Genomic DNA, 18,486 nt, shown 5'->3' on the forward strand with positions numbered 1-18,486 from the left:
GACATCTCAGGGAAATAAAGCACCGAAATGTGCGCTGCTTTTCGGTCTGGTTACTACCGTTTATGTCAGTTTTAAGCCTAATCATGGCACCGGATACCGGTACCCATCCCTACTCATGGGTCATTTCTTCTGTTGTGGTGCCAATTGTGTCCATTTTAAATATTATTTCTAAAAATCTCTGAATGTCGATTAATTAAAAACAAGTAACAGGGATGTCTATAGACTGCTGCTTGTCCTTGCCCTTGTACATCATTGTAGCCTGTGTCTATAACAATGACTGTGTCTCTTCAGAGTTATCAACAAAGGATCTGGATGTGATCACCATTCCCAGTAAGGACGTTGTAATGGTCCATGAGCCCAAGCAGAAAGTTGACTTGACCCGCTACCTGGAGAACCAGACCTTCCGATTTGACTATGCCTTTGATGAGAACTCCACCAATGAAATGGTTTACAGGTACACTGTTTTTTCTTTTTTCTTCATGCTGTAGCACTTGAGTCAAATATTCTGCTGCCAATAAACACTCCACCCTGCAGGTTCACTGCTCAGCCGCTGGTTGAGACCATTTTTGAGAGGGGAATGGCGACGTGCTTTGCATACGGACAAACTGGAAGTGGAAAAACACATGTGAGTTTTTGACTTTGATTTGAGAAGTTTGGTTTTAGTGTCATAAAACCAAACTTCTCAAATTCTAACTCATGTCTCCTTTTAGACAATGGGAGGGGACTTCTCAGGAAAGAACCAGGACTGCTCCAAAGGGATCTATGCACTGTCTGGTTAGTTTCTGCTTTACTGATTATTATTATTATCATTATTATTGCTGGTCTCTCTCATTTAGGTGTGTCCTTCTCTCCCTGCAGCCAGAGACGTTTTTCTCATGTTAAAGAAGCCAAATTATAAGAAGCTGGACCTGCAAGTTTTTGCCACATTTTTTGAAATTTACAGTGGGAAGGTAAGTGTGTTATCATCACTGATCAGTTAAGCTGTATGTTAATATATAATAAAAAAAAGGTTAAATAATTGATGAATAGAGTCATGATGAAGGATGAGACATTTACTTCAATTTACTTCAAAAATACCACATATTTATATTTAACTGTTTATGCCAATGTGCTTGATTCTCTGTAGCAGACGGGTACCTCAGTCACTGGAAAACAAATTGTTATGTTTATAACTTCTGTTCCCTGAACATATATAATGTCGGCCGCACTTGCACATACACACCCCTGTCATCACAGTCAGTCTGATAGCTGCTCTTCACCAAGCCCAGCTGCACAACAGAGCAAGCTAGTGTTTTACCTCATTCCTCTTCTCCAGGCAATAGAAGTATTAAACATAACACTTTGTTCCCTTTCAGTCGGTTCATTCAGAACAACACAAATAGCATGGAACACTGGCATTCACCAGGTGGAACATACTCTCAGTTGTGGTCTTGTTTTGCCTCCTGAGGCACCTTTGGTGCTCCATGCCAGGGAGATAGGCTCCATAATCGAGTGGGAGAGCTTATAACTTATACTGCACTTCTTGGGCAGCAACAGAGGAACTTCAGGATCTCCCTCCTCCTCACATGCAAACGTGAGCCCCTCTCCACACCCTGTGGAGGCTCATGAGTGGGCCTTTGCTCTAAGGCGACTAACATGGAACTTGACCTGAAGTAGGCACCGCTTTCTTGGCAGGGAGCAGATGAACTGTGAACCTGTAAGAGCTAGGTGCAAGCTTGGGATTCATATCACATCTGGGCATGATATCGCACGTTATTTGTATTATTTGTCAGCAGTGAGGGATTGAAATTAAATGGTGCTACTTCAGGAGGAAGTATGCTGTAAATGTTAATATTATGACAAGAATGACTTCAAATGATAAAGACAGGTAGTCCAGAAAAGTTTTTTTAAGGACCGGCTCTGATTAAAATTAGCTGTAATGAGAATTGCTCTAGGAAAGGAGGTTCATGTGCCTTGACCAGATACCAGCAGCTCAGATCAGGGACCATGTTAAACACATCTCAGCATAAGTGGCTGGTGGTAAATCATGTGAATGATTCTCATGGTAGAAGTGCTGCTAGGAAAATACTACATGGGGTAAGAACCATCAGCACAAGTAATGGAAATTAAATCAGGAGAAATTTGCCAGAGTCCAGTCCTCTGTCTTTGTGAAGCTGAGAAAAGGTTAAACTGCTAACGCTACTGTTGAGCATATTTGTGTTTGAAGGTGTTTGACCTGTTAAACCGTAAAGCCAAGTTACGGGTGCTGGAGGACGGGAAGCAGCAGGTGCAGGTGGTGGGCCTGCAGGAGAGGGAGGTGAAATGCACAGAAGACGTCCTCAAACTCATCGAAGTGGGAAACAGCTGCAGGTAAACGTGATTTTTTTTTTCACATATGGATATGTGAAAACACTAAACAGTAACAAGATTTGAGTTGGAGAACTGCTGAATGAACCCCCTGAACACCCCCCACCATGCCTCTTGCAGGACGTCTGGGCAGACATCGGCCAACGCTCACTCCTCCCGGAGTCACGCTGTTTTCCAGATCATCCTGCGTCGGCGGGGGAAGATGCATGGAAAGTTCTCTCTTATCGACCTGGCGGGGAATGAGAGAGGGGCAGACACGTCCAGCGCTGACCGGCAGACTCGCCTCGAGGGAGCAGAGATCAACAAGAGTCTGCTGGCACTCAAGGTCTTCGCTTTAGTACTACAGATATTCTCTTCTTTAGTGTTGTGCTTCTCATATAGTTGTGATTTCAGAAGTTTACATACACTCATTTTGGGTATTAATGTCATTTTCATTTTAAAGATTTCTTTGAACTGTTTATTTTCCAGGGTGAAATGATTGCACACCATACCTTTGCTAAAAAAAAAAGAATTATACTTTGTAGAACAACAGAAAAGTCCTAGTGAAGGTTTTCATTTTTTTCAAGTCCTGGAGCACATGAATGTCCTGCAAATCTAATTAACATTGACATGAGCAGTTTTGATGGTAAAGGAAGGCAGGTATAACAGTGAAAAAGCAAGCAGCAGAGGTGGTAGTGAAGGTGGATGAGTTAAAATACTCGGGGTTAACCATGCAAAGTGACAGTACAGAATTCAATTCAATTCAATTTTATTTATATAGCGCCAAATCACAACAAAAGTCGCCTCAAGGCGCTTCATAGATACAGAGAAAAACCCAACAATCATATGACCCCCTATGAGCAAGCACTTTGGCGACAGTGGGAAGGAAAAACTCCCTTTTAACAGGAAGAAACCTCCAGCAGAACCAGGCTCAGGGAGGGGCGGCCATCTGCTGCGACCGGTTGGGGTGAGAGAAGGAAGACAGGATAAAAGACATGCTGTGGAAGAGAGACAGAGGTTAATAACAGATATGATTCAATGCAGAGAGGTCTATTAACACATAGTGAGTGAGAAAGGTGACTGGAAAGGAAAAACTCAATGCATCATGGGAATCCCCCGGCAGCCTATGTCTATTGCAGCATAGCTAAGGGAGGATTCAGGGTCACCTGGTCCAGCCCTAACTATATGCTTTAGCAAAAAGGAAAGTTTTAAGCCTAATCTTAAAAGTAGAGATAGTGTCTGTCTCCCGAATCCAAACTGGAAGCTGGTTCCACAGAAGAGGGGCCTGAAAACTGAAGGCTCTCTCTCCCATTCTACTTTTAAATACTCTAGGAACAACAAGTAGGCCTGCAGAGCAAGAGCAAAGTTCTCTAATAGGGTGATATGGTACTACAAGGTCATTAAGATAAGATGGGGCCTGATTATTTAAGACCTTGTATGTGAGGAGCAGGATTTTGAATTCAATTCTGGATTTAACAGGAAGCCAATGAAGGGAAGCCAAAACAGGAGAAATCTGCTCTCTCTTTCTAGTCCCTGTCAGTACTCTTGCTGCAGCATTTTGGATTAGCTGAAGGCTTTTCAGTGAGTTTTTTGGACATCCTGATAATAATGAATTACAGTCGTCCAGCCTGGAAGTAATAAATGCATGAACTAGTTTTTCAGCGTCACTCTGAGACAGGATATTTCTAATTTTAGAGATGTTGCGCAAATGGAAGAACGCAGTCTTACATATTTGTTTAATATGTGCGTTGAAGGACATATCCTGGTCAAAAATGACTCCAAGGTTCCTCACAGTGTTACTGGAGGCCAAGGTAATGCCATCCAGAGTAAGAATCTGCTTAGATACCATATTTCTAAGCTTTTCAGGGCCGAGTACAATAACCTCAGTTTTATCTGAATTAAGAAGCAGAAAGTTAGCGGCCATCCAGGTCTTTATGTCTTTAAGACATTCCTGCAGTTTAACTAATTGGTGTGTGTTATCTGGCTTCATGGACAGATAGAGCTGGGTGTCATCTGCATAGCAGTGAAAATGTATGCTATGCCTTCTAATAGAACAAAGAGTTCAGAATGTCCCAGAGGAAAAGCCTGCGCATGCGCTTCTTTCACCACTTAGCTCTCATGTCGACGAGGGGATGCTGCAAACAGAAAGAAAATGTTACGGATACTTTCGATTGATTTAATATTAAGACGATTAACTTGGATTCTTACACCGACTATTCCCACTCACCGATCGCTACGGAGACAGCCTGCACTCGCTTCACCTCACAAGAGAGGTGAAGCGAGTGCAGGCAAGGTGAAGTTGATGGAGACAACTGTCAGGGGTAATTTGTGACAGAAGAATAGCAGCAAGAGTGAAAGGTAAGGTGGTAGTGAGATTTGGTATGATGTATGGTTTGGACACAGTGGCACTGACAGGAGGCCAAGTTGGAGGTGGCAGAGTTGAAGATGTTAAGATCTTTGTAGGAGTAAGCAGATTGGACAGGATTTAATAAGGTGCTCTGGTTGAGCAGCTTTGAGGGGTGGGGTTTTTGGACATGTCAGAGGAGGGATAGTGGATATATGAAGCAATGGATGTGAAGACAGCAGGCAGGAGGAAAAAAGGGATCAAGAATATCTTTCAGGGGCATTTTGCTGCTGTATAATCAGAAGAACATCCATCAAGGAAAATGCAACAAATAGGCTATAGATATTAAAAAAAAAAGCAAAAAAACAACAACTTTAAGACAGCAAAGAAGATTCTTGGAAGATTCTACAGGAAAGGAGGAGATGGAGGCAGGCAATCTCGAGAAAACCCAGATATATTCAATTGACTTGAAACAGCAAATCATCTGAGAAAAGAAAAATAGTAAATATTTCCTAGTTCTCCTTAAAAATTATTTTCAAAAATGACTATAATTAGTTAGCCAGATTTTTTGCATAATTGGGCATGGTGTATGTTTGCAGGAGTGTATTCGAGCCCTGGGCAGAAACAAACCACACACTCCATTTAGAGCCAGCAAGTTAACCCAAGTGCTGCGGGACTCGTTCATCGGAGAAAACTCCAGAACATGCATGGTAAGAAAACAACATGTACCCACTATAGACAGACACAATAGAAAGTGATTACAGATTTGGTTGCAGTTTTGGTAAATCCCTCTCTCATCTTTTTACAGATTGCAACCATCTCTCCTGGGATGGCATCTTGTGAAAACACACTGAACACATTGAGATATGCCAACAGGTAGGAAAGATTCTACTGAAAGGCAAAAAAAGGTTTTCAGATATAACATTAAGATGAATGCACATTGAGTTATAATTTCAAATTTATACACCTTCACTTTCCACTAACTACCCTGACTTTCAGGTTTTGTCAAAAGCATCAACATAAAGTTCTAAAGTGGACCTGTTATACTGATTTCAAGTTCCATAGTTTTATCTATTATACAAGATTCAACTGTCAAAAAATTCAATTCAACTTCAACTTCTCTCACTTTAAGCCAGCTTTCTTCTGATTGGCTGCCTATCACAAACAGAAGTTTGGAAAATTTGTTTATTAAGCACATTCACCATTGTAACAGTATAGAGAATTATTTAAAATTTTGTGTTTGAGGAGTTTGCATGAAACAAAGCCAGATTTTTCTTGAAAATGTTGACTTATTGTGAGGAATATTCTTAGTTATCTGTGTGCTCCGTTTGTCTTTCTCCTCTGTTGAATGAATTCATAAAAATGTAAAATAGAAAAGACTACATAACATAACATAACATGATCCTCTCCTGCCTCCACTTGTTGATGTGTGTTTCTCTCCCCTGTCATGCATTTTTTCCCAGAGTAAAGGAATTTGGGATAAGTCCCTCAGACATTCCCTTCTCCCAGAGTGGGGGTGGAGGAGGTCGCTCTGAGCTCTCCCCTACCTATGAGTATGATCATTTTGCTATGTCTCTTAACAGTGTCCTGCACAATTAGTTACCCCCGTATTGGCATTTCACATGAACCCAGGCAGCCGCTTTGTGTCTGTTTCTAAAAAGATCATTGAGGGTCCTAACATCATCAGTCACCATAATAATGGTGTAATCATTTTTGTAGGGTCTTTACCTTACAAGATAAAGTGCCTTGAGACAACTGTTGTTGTGATTTGGCATTATATAAATAAAACTGAATTAAATTCAGTTTAGCTGGCATGTGAACCAAGGTTAAAATGAGTTCATTCACTGTCTGCCTCACTTTACTTATTATTTACAAAGTTTTTTTTATTGCTTTAACCTCCTAAGACCCAAACTCTTCCACAGAATGCATTTTTAGTTTCTCTTTGATATTTGGGCCGATTGGGGCCCTATGAATGTAAAAACGAAGAATCACCAGATTTCTTTATTATTTTTTTTACCTTATTTTTGTTTTTAAGAAAAATAAGAACCACATATGGGGATATTTGTTTAAAATTTTGATAGAACAGTAGCTGTATAATGTCCTCGTAAGTGGATATCAGGCCCTTGTAGAGCAAAATTGAGTATTTTGGTCTAAATAACCCAAAATGTGATGTCCACATATGTGGACGCCAGGTCCTAGAAGGTTAAGTCATTCACTTTTTTTGTTAGTCTTATTTTATTTTTGTCAACAAATCCTTTTGGGAAAAAAAAAAAAACAATAACAATTGTACTTTTCTATGAAGTATTACATTATATAAGTATTATATATTTTGCACTTCCATCCCAAAACACTCCAGTGAGATACACTGTTGCACTGGATGACAAATTTTTTAGTTGCTGTAAAAACTAATTGTCATTTATTGTGTTTTAAACCCACATACATGTCTTCGTAGTGCAAATAATTATTCACTAAAGCAGCAGTATCAAATATAGGGCGTGGGGGCAGAAATTGGCCCAGCACAACCTTCCCTAATGGCCATTTATACTGCACCGATGTAATGACGCAACTGATAAGCTGTTAAATGACAGAAAAGATCCTGTTCTTTCACTATCTATAGAAATTTCAATTTTTTATAAGGGGTTCACAGTAAAAAAAAAAAAAAAAAAAAAAAAAAAAAAAAGAGGGGCATTTTCTGTCAATTAACAACACATATGACCTTCCTGTTAAAGGAGCGATCCTCAACAAAGCTGCTCATAGGGCAATGGGGTTCTCTCAGTGTTGCTGTGGGCTTTTACCTTAAAATATAAAGCATCTTCAGGAAACCGTTAATAAAACTGATCTAAAATGAAGAGTACGTTAACAATTCATTTATAAAATTATGTGCTACAATAATTTATGGCTGGCAAAAAAAATATAAAAAAATTACACCGCATCCTGATCTTTCCATTCAGCATACCATTTGACAACTGCCTCCTCTGGGTTCTGATCTTTCTGTAAGATTTGTTGGCAAAAAGTAAAAAAGAAATCGCTACATCACCTTACCAGTATCATCCAATCTATTCAATATATTTTAGCTTTGTGTCACCTATCATGATGCATGTGCCCCACTTTGTTCCATCTCTAAATCCCAAATTCAGCAGAAGTGTAAACTTTTTGGTTTTCTTTGTTCTTTAGGCTTTTTTCATCAGTCATTTGTTGACTTGACTTGTTTTCCAGACGTGAGTTCCCAAAGCCTGCATGAAGTTCTTCGTCATCATCTTCATCTTCATGTTTCTTTCTCATAACTCACAGTATTCATCACTGATTTCTTGGCATGTTGAACCACTTGTCACCGACGCGACACGTTTGTATATTTCTCATATACAGCTACACACCATTGTAGCTCACCTCTGCAGTTGTTTGCAGTTGTCATACTGTTGGTTTACCTATAGTGCTGATGTGTTGTCAGGGTGAAGGAGCTCACAGTGGACCCTGCGGCAGCCATGATGGAGAGCCATCAGGGAGGACACATCACGCAGCTGGAGGTGCTGGAGGCTCAGTGGGGAGTGGGGAGCTCTCCACAGAGAGATGATCTGAAGCTGCTCTGTGAACAGAACGTAAGAACATCTGCTGCCCACGCACGCTACCGTGACAGAGAACATCTGAACCCACAGCAGCTCCGTGTGAAAAATATAGATGCTAGGTTTCCACAAACTGACTTCAGTTGGCTGGGAACTGCTGAGCCAGATGATAACTTGCATTATTCCACAAATGTGGCCCACAGAAAACAATAATATTCAAAATACCTCCTACCTTCTCATATCTTTACTCTAGCTCCCTGCCACATTCACAGTTCAATTCAGCACTAAGTCTGCTTGCAGGTTCTTGCACAGTTACTTTCCATATAAAACTAGTTTCAACAAAATAAACAATAGATCTTGCCTTCCTCTGCAGTCACTTTATTTTTTAACTTTTATGTCATAACCCTCATTCACATTGTGGCTGATGGTGCCTCATCTGGAAAATGGTCATGGCTGAATATTGAATAACATTAGGATTTAATAAAAGAAGTAAATGAAGTACCTGTGGGTTTTGGTACATTATTATTATTTCTTGGAATTTATCTAGCATAATTGTTTTTAGTTTAAATTTGCATATATTTCCTGCAGTTTTAAATTCATAATCACAGCACTGGCTTTGTTTATTGTAGGAGGAAGAGGTTTCCCCGCAGCTCTTCACTTTCCATGAAGCCGTCTCTCAGCTGGTAGAAATGGAGGAGCAGGTGCTAGAGGATCACAGGGCTGTTTTTCAGGTACAGTAGGCCAGAAGATTTCTGTTTTTCCATTTACAGCTAAAAATAATAGGAAATTAATAACCAATTGTAGCTAATTGCTATGCCTAGCCCCACATACCTGATTGATCATTTGTTTTGAGGCATGTTAGTATAGATACAGATTTTTTCTGAACAATGCTAAATCGTTTATTATAATGGGTAAAGCTTTAGTTTTAAAAATCTGATATCCTAAGCAACAGTTCACAGCTAGCACTGGAATTCATCTACCCTATTTTCTCAAGAGGCTTTACCTTTGCCAGACCTTCGTCCACCCAAGCTATCGAGCGTATTGGGCGACAAGGTCTCTCCATCGATTACGATTTCCAGCAAGCTCTTCACCTTTATCCCAAGCAATGCAAAGGGCTTTGAGGTCATAATGGAAGGTCCGGTGCCAGGTCAGCCATGGCCGTCCCCTGCCACAACCTCCAGGTGGAACCCATCTGAATGTTTTGTTTGGCTGTCGTCCATGCGAATGATGTGCCTGGCAAGTTTTTGACGGCAGCATGCGATAATCACGCTGAGGTGAGGACGGTTGCTTCATCGTAGCACCTACTCATTGGTGACATGATCAAAGTATCGGATCTTCATTATCCTTCAAAGGCAGCACTGGTGGAAGACGTCCACCTTCCTGGTAATACTGGCCGACGCTTTACACCTTTCAGATGCATAGATTTCCATTGGGATGATGGTTGAGGCGTACTAATGAACCTTGATGTTGATTGAGATGGAGGCAGATGACCAGATATTTCACATTTGTTGGAATACCAACGAGGCTTTGCCAGTGCGGCTCTTGAAATTAGTCTCTCAATCTCCGTCCCAGCCAATGACGCTGCCAAGGTATGCAAACCTCTCAACCACCTCGAGTTCTTGCCCACCGATCTTGATCTTAGGCATACCGGCCTGGTCGCTAATGTGCATGATTTTTGATTTTTCTGCACTGATGCAAAGTCCAACTTTTTCCAGCCAGGTTCGACGTTGGATGCTGGAGGTGGTGTCCATCTTCCACCAGTCATCTGCAAAATCAAGGTCGGTAAGTCAACTGATCCCGTCCAAGGTGATGCCTGCATCTGGCCTGACCAGGGCTTTCTTCATGATGAAGTTGAGGGCCATTAGGAACAGGAAGGGCGAGAGGATGCGTCCTTGCCTGACACCAGTCTCAATGGTGAAGAGATCGGTGTGGCCCGTGTTCATCTTGATGGAGCAGTTGGGGTGGCAGTAGAGTGACTTGAAGATTGAGATGAATTTTCGCGGGACACCGTACAGGTGGAGGATGCTCCAAAGCAAATCTCTGTGAATGCTATCAAAGGCTTTTTTGATGTCGATGAAGTTTATTGAGAGTGATCGCTCTCAATTAACACATATCATTGAACGCTAACTGTTCGATGATGTTCCTGAGGGTGAATATTTGGTCAGTGCATGATCGTCCATGTCGAAAGCCCGCCTGTTCTTCGCAGAGGCGTTGGTCGGCAGTGCCTTTAAGTTGGCAGAGTAGCATGGTGAAGAAGGCCTTTCTTTTGACAGAGAGTAGGGTGATTCCACACCAGTTTGTGTACTCCATCATGTTGCTCTCCTTTGGTAGTTTGAGGATGACGCCTTTCTGACAGTTTTTGGGGACGGCCTCCATTCACCAACATTCATTGAACAGTTTTGTGAGCACATTTGTAACAATCGGCCCTCCATATTTCAGCAATTCTGATTGGATTTCATCCATGCTGGCTGGTTTGTTTGATTTTTGAGCTTTCATCGCCAAACAGACTTCATGTTGAGATATGGTGCCTTCTTCTACTTGAAGAGCTCCCAGTTCTTCTTGTTGCTCAAAATTGTATGTGTGGGTCAGTGTTTCCCAGAAGTGTTTGACTCAACAAGCATCCTGCTTTTCTTTGGTCACCAGAAGTTTGTCATTCTTTATTCTGCTATCTGTTCAACAAAATACATAGATGTATGAAGTCCTTCCATGAAGTCCTTTGTTGATAGCTTTAACCTGTTTAAAGCTACATCGACATTCCCAGCGAGCTGAGGAAGAAAAGACAGGGGTGTCGTGCTGGGAAGGAGCGCCGTCGCCCGAGAAGGAGACGTTATCGACCATCTCTTCCTTCTGTAATTATTGGAAACGTAAGATCTTTGCCCAATAAGATGGATGAGGTCACGTCGCTAACCTGGTCACAGAGGGAGTACCGGCAATGTAGCATCATGATGCTAACGGAGCTAACTCCGGACACAAGCGTGACACTACCGGGATTCCAGCTGCTGCGAGCGGACAGGACGAGAGACAGCGGTAAGAGGAAAGGAGGGGGACTGGCAGTGTTTGTAAATGACAGATGGTGTAACCCTGAGCACATCACTGTGAAAGAACAACTCTGCAGCAGAGACATTGAGCTGTTAGCCGTTAGCATGCGTCCGTATTACCTGCCCCGGGAATTCTCGCATGTTATCGCGATAACAGCTTATGCGAGTGCCAAAGACTTCACGCCCCAAGGACCTCAACAGCTACAGGCCAGTGGCTCTGACATCCCACCTGATGAAGACCCTGGAGCGGCTGGTCCTGGCTCAGCTTCGGCACCTGGTGAGCTCATCACTGGACCCACTTCAGTTTGCCTACCAGCCTGGCATTGGAGCGGATGATGCCGTCATTCACCTCCTACATCGCTCCCTCGCTCACCTGGAGACCGCTGGAAGCACTGTGAGACTCATGTTCTTTGATTTCTCCAGTGCCTTCAACACTATTCTTCCCTCGGTCCTGAAGGACAAGCTGGAGAACTCTGGAGTGGACCGTCACCTCACTACCTGGATACTGGACTACCTCACCGACCGACCACAGTATGTGAGGACTCAGGGCTGTGTGTCGGACAGGGTCGTCTGCAGTACAAGGACCCCACAGGGAATGGTTCTGGCTCCGTTCCTCTTCACCATCTACACTGCACACTTCTCCCACAACTCCACCCAGTGCTTCCTGCAGAAGTTCTCTGATGACTCTGTAGTAGTCGGCCTCATCACTGATGGGGACGACAAGGTGTACAGAGGACTGACCCAAGCCTTTGTGGACTGGTGCCAGCTGAACTACCTCCACATCAACACCAGTAAAACCAAGGAGCTGGTGGTCGACTTCCGCAGGCACAAACATCCTCCACTGCAACCACTGAACATCCAAGGTATGGACATTTAGGCTGTGGACTGCTACAGGTACCTTGGTGTTCATCTGAACAACAAACTGGACTGGACTCATAACTCAAGACTACAGGAAAGGGCAGAGCAGACTGTACCTGCTGCAGAGACTCAGGTCGTTTGGAGTGGAGGGCCCACTCCTGAAGACCTTCTATGACTCTGTGGTGGCCTCAGCTATCTTTTACAGTGTGGTCTGCTGGGGTGGCAACATCTCTGCCGGGTACAGGAAGAGACTGAACAGGCTGATCAGAAGGGCCAGCTCTGTTCTAGGATGCCCTCTGGACCCAGTGGAGGTGGGAAGTGACAGGGGAATGGTGGTTAAGCTGTCATCCCTGTTGGACAACATCTCCCACACCATGCAGGAAACTCTGACAGCACTGAGCAGCTCCTTCAGTGGCAGACTGCGGCACCCACGGTGTGGGACGGAGAGATTTCGCAGGTCTTTCCTCCCCACTTCTGTCAGACTGTACAACAAAGACTCCAACTGATCAAACACACACATCCACACATGTGCAATAACACTAAGTGCAATACTCTTTATCTGACAAAGTTGTATTTTTACTCAGTTGTATTAAGTATTTGTATTCTATTTTTATCCTATTGTATATTTTATTCTATTTATTCTACTGTATATAGTATTTTATTTTATTCTATTCTGTACAGTTGTGTACAGTATTTTATTTTTATTATATTCTAATTTTTGCCATATAACTTTTGCACTGTCCACTTCCTGCTGTGACAAAACAAATTTCCCACATGTGGGACTAATAAAGGTTATCTTATCTTATCTTTAGTGCAGTAATTTACAGTAAATACCATAGAATTTGCCATATTTTTATAAGGAGGAACCACGTGCCATAACATAACTTTGACCCACTTTTGCATTCATAGGCAATATGAATTTCAATTCAATTCAATTCAATTTTATTTATATAGCGCCAAATCACAACAAAAGTCGCCTCAAGGCGCTTCATAGATACAGAGAAAAACCCAACAATCATATGACCCCCTATGAGCAAGCACTTTGGCGACAGTGGGAAGGAAAAACTCCCTTTTAACAGGAAGAAACCTCCGGCAGAACCAGGCTCAGGGAGGGGCGGCCATCTGCTGCGACCGGTTGGGGTGAGAATTTAAAACCACATAGCCCAACTCAGCTGCATCGTTTTCCCTTACAGGAGTCGATCCGGTGCTTGGAGGATGAGAAGGTGCTTCTGGAAATGACAGAGGAGGTGGACTATGATGTTGAATCATATGCAACTCAGTTAGAACAAATCCTGGACCAGAAGATAGACATTCTTACTGAGTTAAGAGGTAAACATCATGCAGTTTCCAAATTTTCAGCCTCTTTGCATTAAGAAAGTATCAATTCTACAAGTTAGTCTGATAAATGAATAACTGTAGATGGCAACAGACACACCGTTAACAAACAACTACCAGCTGCCACAGTAATAAAAGCAATGTACCGATGTTATGTTATATATTAAGCTACATTTAAAACATTTCCTCTGCCAGCAGTTCTTTCCCACAAGGAAATGAATCTGTTACTCTCCACCAGACTCAGAAACGGCAATTTTATCTCACAAAACACAGGATTTTTCATCTACTGCAGCCTTGATGTGTATATTGGTTGGTTTGTATTATTGTTCTGTTTACAGTGCGTAAGCTTCAATCCAAACTAACGCATTACAGTGCTAAGTAGTTTCTATGATAGTGTGCCATTTCCATCAACAAACTTGCAAGTAAAATTAAAATATATCTTCACATTTTCAGTTGTACAACTCAAAATGTGTTTTGTGCAAACAACTCAAATAAGTTTTACACTTATTCATATGGTAAATGGCCTGTATTTGTATAGCGCTTTTACTAGTCCCTAAGGACCTCAAAGCGCTATAGACAACCAGTCATCCACCGTCCAACGACACGAGCCGGGGCTCGAACCGGCAACCTTCCGATTACAAGGCGAACTTCCAACTCTTGAGCCACAATCGCCCTATATAGGGGTGATATTCATATTGGATTTTTAAGAACTATACCCATATTTGGTGATTTAAAAATCTGATACTTCAATCAAGGTCAGTATTGATGAGTGTGAAGTAGTCACACTCGAACGTCAAGGAAGGTGGTAGGGAAGCAGACTATGCAGACATTTTGGGTTTCCAAGGTGAGCAATTTATTTGCAGTGAACTTAATTTAATGTATAACTTAACAAAACTTTCCCCAAATCAATTCATTTAACAAAACTCAACATAACATGGCTCTGGTGACACAGCTCACCTCTCCTCTCTCCTGCATCTGGTAGAGACTGGCTTTAAATAGGGCCATCAATTTCCCTCCAATTGCCCAGCCAGTACCACTCACTCAACTGAGGGATCTAAAACTCTACTCAGGTTATCTAAAAACACAAAACCTCTACACACTTCTAATATGCACATTTACACAACTAAATGGCAGTATTAACAAAAGGAAAAACATTCAACAAATCCCTTTAAACATTAACACAAACAAAAGGAAGCATCTCTCTGGAAAAAGAAACCCCTCCACATGGTTTGACCTGATGATGTCATGTGTGACATGATCAGGACTTTAAAATGAGGAAATGCCAAGCAGGCGTTTCCCCACACCTGACACTCATGATGACTGAAAAGACAAACAGAGTAAGTGTGAACAAATGACTTAATCTGTAACATAATAAAGTATAAAGAAGCATAACTTAGTATTTGTCTTAATTTGCAGAATGTTTGATTTGCCGGCAACAAAACGCTTACACAAACAAACCCGGGATAGTGAGTGAAGCAATGTTACTTGACAAATAGCAAATCATAGCAAATACATAGAAACAGAATAATGTGTACAATGTGCAAAAAAAAGGTAAACACATATGGGACAAATGGAGAGAATTACAACTGCTTCTCCACTTTGTCACACTCCCCCCCCCCCCCCTTAAGGCACTCACTCCTCCATGGAACGGGACAGAAAATCGGCCACCACATTCTTGTGCCCTGGTCTATACTGGATCCTGAAGCGAAATGGCTGTAGGGACAGATACCATCTAGTGATTCTGGCATTAGAGTCTTTCATTCTGTTCATCCATTGTAATGCACGATGGTCAGTTTCCAAAACAAACTCATCACCCATTAGATAGTACTTCAATGTATCCAGAGCCCATTTTATTGCCAGTGCCTCTTTCTCAATAGTGGAATATTTCATTTCCCTAGGAAAGAGCTTACGGCTTATATACACCACTGGTCGTTTATCCTCACCCTCACCCTGCAGCAACACTGCTCCAAGTCCTTCTCCGGAAGCGTCCGTCTACAAAGTGAATGGCCGGGTAAAATCCGGGCACTGCAAAACAGGTTCACTACACAAACAGTTTTTAAGATCAACAAAAGCTGCATCACACTCGGCAGTCCATTTAACCTTTGTGGGGCTAGATTTGCGAGTAAGGTCACTAAGGACTGCTGCTCTAGCAGAGAAGTTGGGAATGAAGCGGCGATACCACCCCGCCAGACCCAAAAACGATTTCACTTTCCGTTTGGTCGTAGGAGGTGGGTAGGCACTCAGGGCTTCAATCTTTGACACCTGAGGGCGGATGACCCCACCCCCGATGACGTAACCCAAGTATTCCACCTCAGACTTAGCAATGTGACATTTGTGTGCATTTATGACAAGCCCGGCTCTCTTAATCCGTTGAAAGACATCAGAAAGATGCTGAACATGATCCTCCCAGGTCTCGCTAAACACCACAATGTCATCAATGTATGCTGCAGCATACCCATCTGCACCTCTCAAAACCTCGTCCACCAACCTCTGAAATGTGGCTGGTGCACCGTGCAGACCAAAAGGCATTGTTCTGAAGCGATAAAGTCCACTGGGAACTCTAAAAGTTGTCAAATCTTTCGAAGACTCAGTCAAAGGTACTTGCCAGTAGCCCTTGCAAAGGTCTAATGTCGTAAGATACTTAGCGTTCCCCAAACGCTCAATCAGTTCCTCTACTCTTGGCATCGGATAAGCATCAAAAGCAGAAACAGCATTGAGTTTAGAGAAATCCACACAAAATCTCTGTTTAGGGTCATTTTTCTTCGGCACTAGAACCACTGGACTACACCACTCACCTCTAGATGGCTCAATGACCCCCATGTCAAGCATGTCTTCCACCTCTTGTTTTAATGCTGGCATCAGCTTCGCAGGAACCCGTGAGGTGGTGTCCCTAATAGGTTTTTGATTGGGACAGTGGAGACGTATCTCATGTTGGATGAGATTGGTGCAACCTGGTTTGGTGCTAAAAAGATCAGCAGGCATAATTGCTTTCACCTCTGTCTGTTGTTTGGAAGTAAGATGACTCACATCAGGAACTAGTTGTTGACCTGCTGGAGAAGGAAAGAACAGCTCCCGTGGTTCCTCCTCTTCGACCACGGCACGAGCCCAACACTCTAGTGAAGATGCTGGCCGATCACACCATTCTTTCAACAAATTGACATGAAATATCTGATGCTTCTTGCGACGCTCAGGCATGTACAGTTCATAGGTAACTGGACCCACTTTCCTACTGATCACATACGGTCCCTGCCACTTGGCAAGGAGACTGTTCTCAGATGATGGAAGAAGCAGCAAAACCTTTTGTCCCTCTTGAAAAATCCTCCTACGAGCTGCTTTGTCATAACTCTGCTTCTGACGTTGTTGGACACCAACCAGATGAGTATTGGCCAGCTCTTGGAGCTCCTCAAGCTTATCTCTCATTTTCAGTACATATGAAAGAACATTGCATTGTTTTCTGGGATTTGGAGCCTCCCAAGCTTCTTTCAACACATCAAGGGGACCCCGGACAGCGTGGCCATACAAGAGCTGGAAAGGAGAAAACCCTGTGGAAGCTTGAGGTACCTCTCTGTAGGCAAAGAGCAAGAAAGGAAGCCACTGGTCCCAATCCGCTCCTGTATCTTTCACAAACTTCCTCAACATAGCTTTAAGGGTTTTGTTGAAACGTTCAACAAGGCCATCTGTTTGTGGGTGGTAGGGAGTTGTCTTAATACCTTTGATCCCCAGCAATCTATAGACTTCTCTCATGAAGTTAGATGTAAAGTTGGACCCTTGATCAGTAATGATTTCTTTTGGGATGCCTACCCTCGAGAACATTTGTATTAAGCAGTTGGCAATCTGACGAGCTTTAACCTTTTTTAAGGGGAAAGCCTCGGGATATCTTGTAGCGTAGTCACACACTACCAAAATATACCTGTGCCCTGCACTGCTCCTCTCTAATGGGCCTATGATGTCCATCGCAACACGAGAGAACGGGGTGTCTATGACTGGCATAGGGATCAGGGGAGCCCTGTCACCTTTCCTTTCGGGTGCTGTTAACTGACACTCGGGACAAGACTTGCAAAACTGCACAGTGTCCGTAAACTGCTGTGGCCAGTAAAATCTAGTTGACATACGAGAGAAGGTTTTGGCTTGACCAAGGTGTCCTGCCCAAGAGACTGAGTGAGCTAACTGCAGTACTGTGGATCTTAAACTCTTAGGCACAACCAACTGGTCTCCAACCCTACTACAGCGATATAATAGCTCGCCCTTTAGGAAAAATAGCTCTCTGCCTCTCTCAGTGACCTCTGTTGCGTTTGTGACACTCTTTAAAAACAGGGGAGCTAGAGATGGATCCTCTCTTTGAAGCTGAGCTATTTCATCAGGTACGACTAGTAATTCATCACATTGTGGCACTGGAACTGGTTCAGTGAACTTTGTCCCCCTCAGCTTAGCCTGTCGTCTCTGGGCTCTGCTCTTTCTTATGCGACCCTGACTTAATCCTTCAAAATCAGGAACATCACTGTTAGCGAAAGGAAATTCACCCCAACCTAAACCTTCTTCCGCGTGATGCTTATATTTTGACCTGGTGACTGCTACCATAGACTCAGCTGTAACACTTGGGTTGATTTCCTCTCCCCTGGCTATCAGATCTCGCAAAATGGGAAGATCACGGCCCAACACAACCTGATATGGCAGTTTACTCATAACTCCCACGGAAAGTAAATACAGCTTGCCGTCAATCTGAATATTAATGTTGGCAATTGGGTAATCCACATCATTACCGTGAACACACCAAACTTTTACCTTGCCACAAAATGTAGCATCCCTAGGAAGACATTCCTGCCTAACCAAGGTACGGCTGCTTCCTGAATCCAGAAGAGCCACACATGGCTTTTCCTCAATAAAAACGCATGTGGTGCGCTCATGCTGAGAAGAGGGCGCTGAAGACTCAACTTCATCTTCGACACCCCTTGAAGAAAAGCACATATATGTGTTACTGACAGTCTGACTTGGACAATCTGCCCTAAAGTGACCTGTTTGACCACAG

At 42.9% G+C, this 18,486-nt stretch overlaps 1 protein-coding gene across 2 annotated transcripts in view; it reads left to right on the forward strand.

The window, feature by feature from the left end:
- LOC146706252 (kinesin-like protein KIF2A) overlaps positions 1-18,486 on the forward strand; it is a 29,261-nt gene that overhangs the window by 7,744 nt on the left and 3,031 nt on the right. The window contains exons 9-20 of one of the 2 annotated variants that reach the window (XM_085464350.1): positions 292-454; positions 535-625; positions 711-774; positions 859-950; positions 2,207-2,349; positions 2,467-2,671; positions 5,269-5,379; positions 5,478-5,545; positions 6,133-6,222; positions 8,118-8,265; positions 8,859-8,960; positions 13,319-13,454. In XM_085464350.1, the coding sequence (XP_085320476.1) occupies positions 292-454; positions 535-625; positions 711-774; positions 859-950; positions 2,207-2,349; positions 2,467-2,671; positions 5,269-5,379; positions 5,478-5,545; positions 6,133-6,222; positions 8,118-8,265; positions 8,859-8,960; positions 13,319-13,454 (1,413 nt within the window). The remainder of the gene's footprint in view (positions 1-291; positions 455-534; positions 626-710; positions 775-858; positions 951-2,206; positions 2,350-2,466; positions 2,672-5,268; positions 5,380-5,477; positions 5,546-6,132; positions 6,223-8,117; positions 8,266-8,858; positions 8,961-13,318; positions 13,455-18,486) is intronic. The other variant, XM_085464351.1, reaches the window with a different exon arrangement.

The sequence above is a fragment of the Copadichromis virginalis genome, linkage group LG7 (genome assembly GCF_057382275.1).
Source record: "Copadichromis virginalis isolate Kocher_CV1m ecotype Utaka linkage group LG7, C_Virginalis_male_GT1.1, whole genome shotgun sequence".
Taxonomy (NCBI): Eukaryota; Metazoa; Chordata; class Actinopteri; order Cichliformes; family Cichlidae; genus Copadichromis; species Copadichromis virginalis.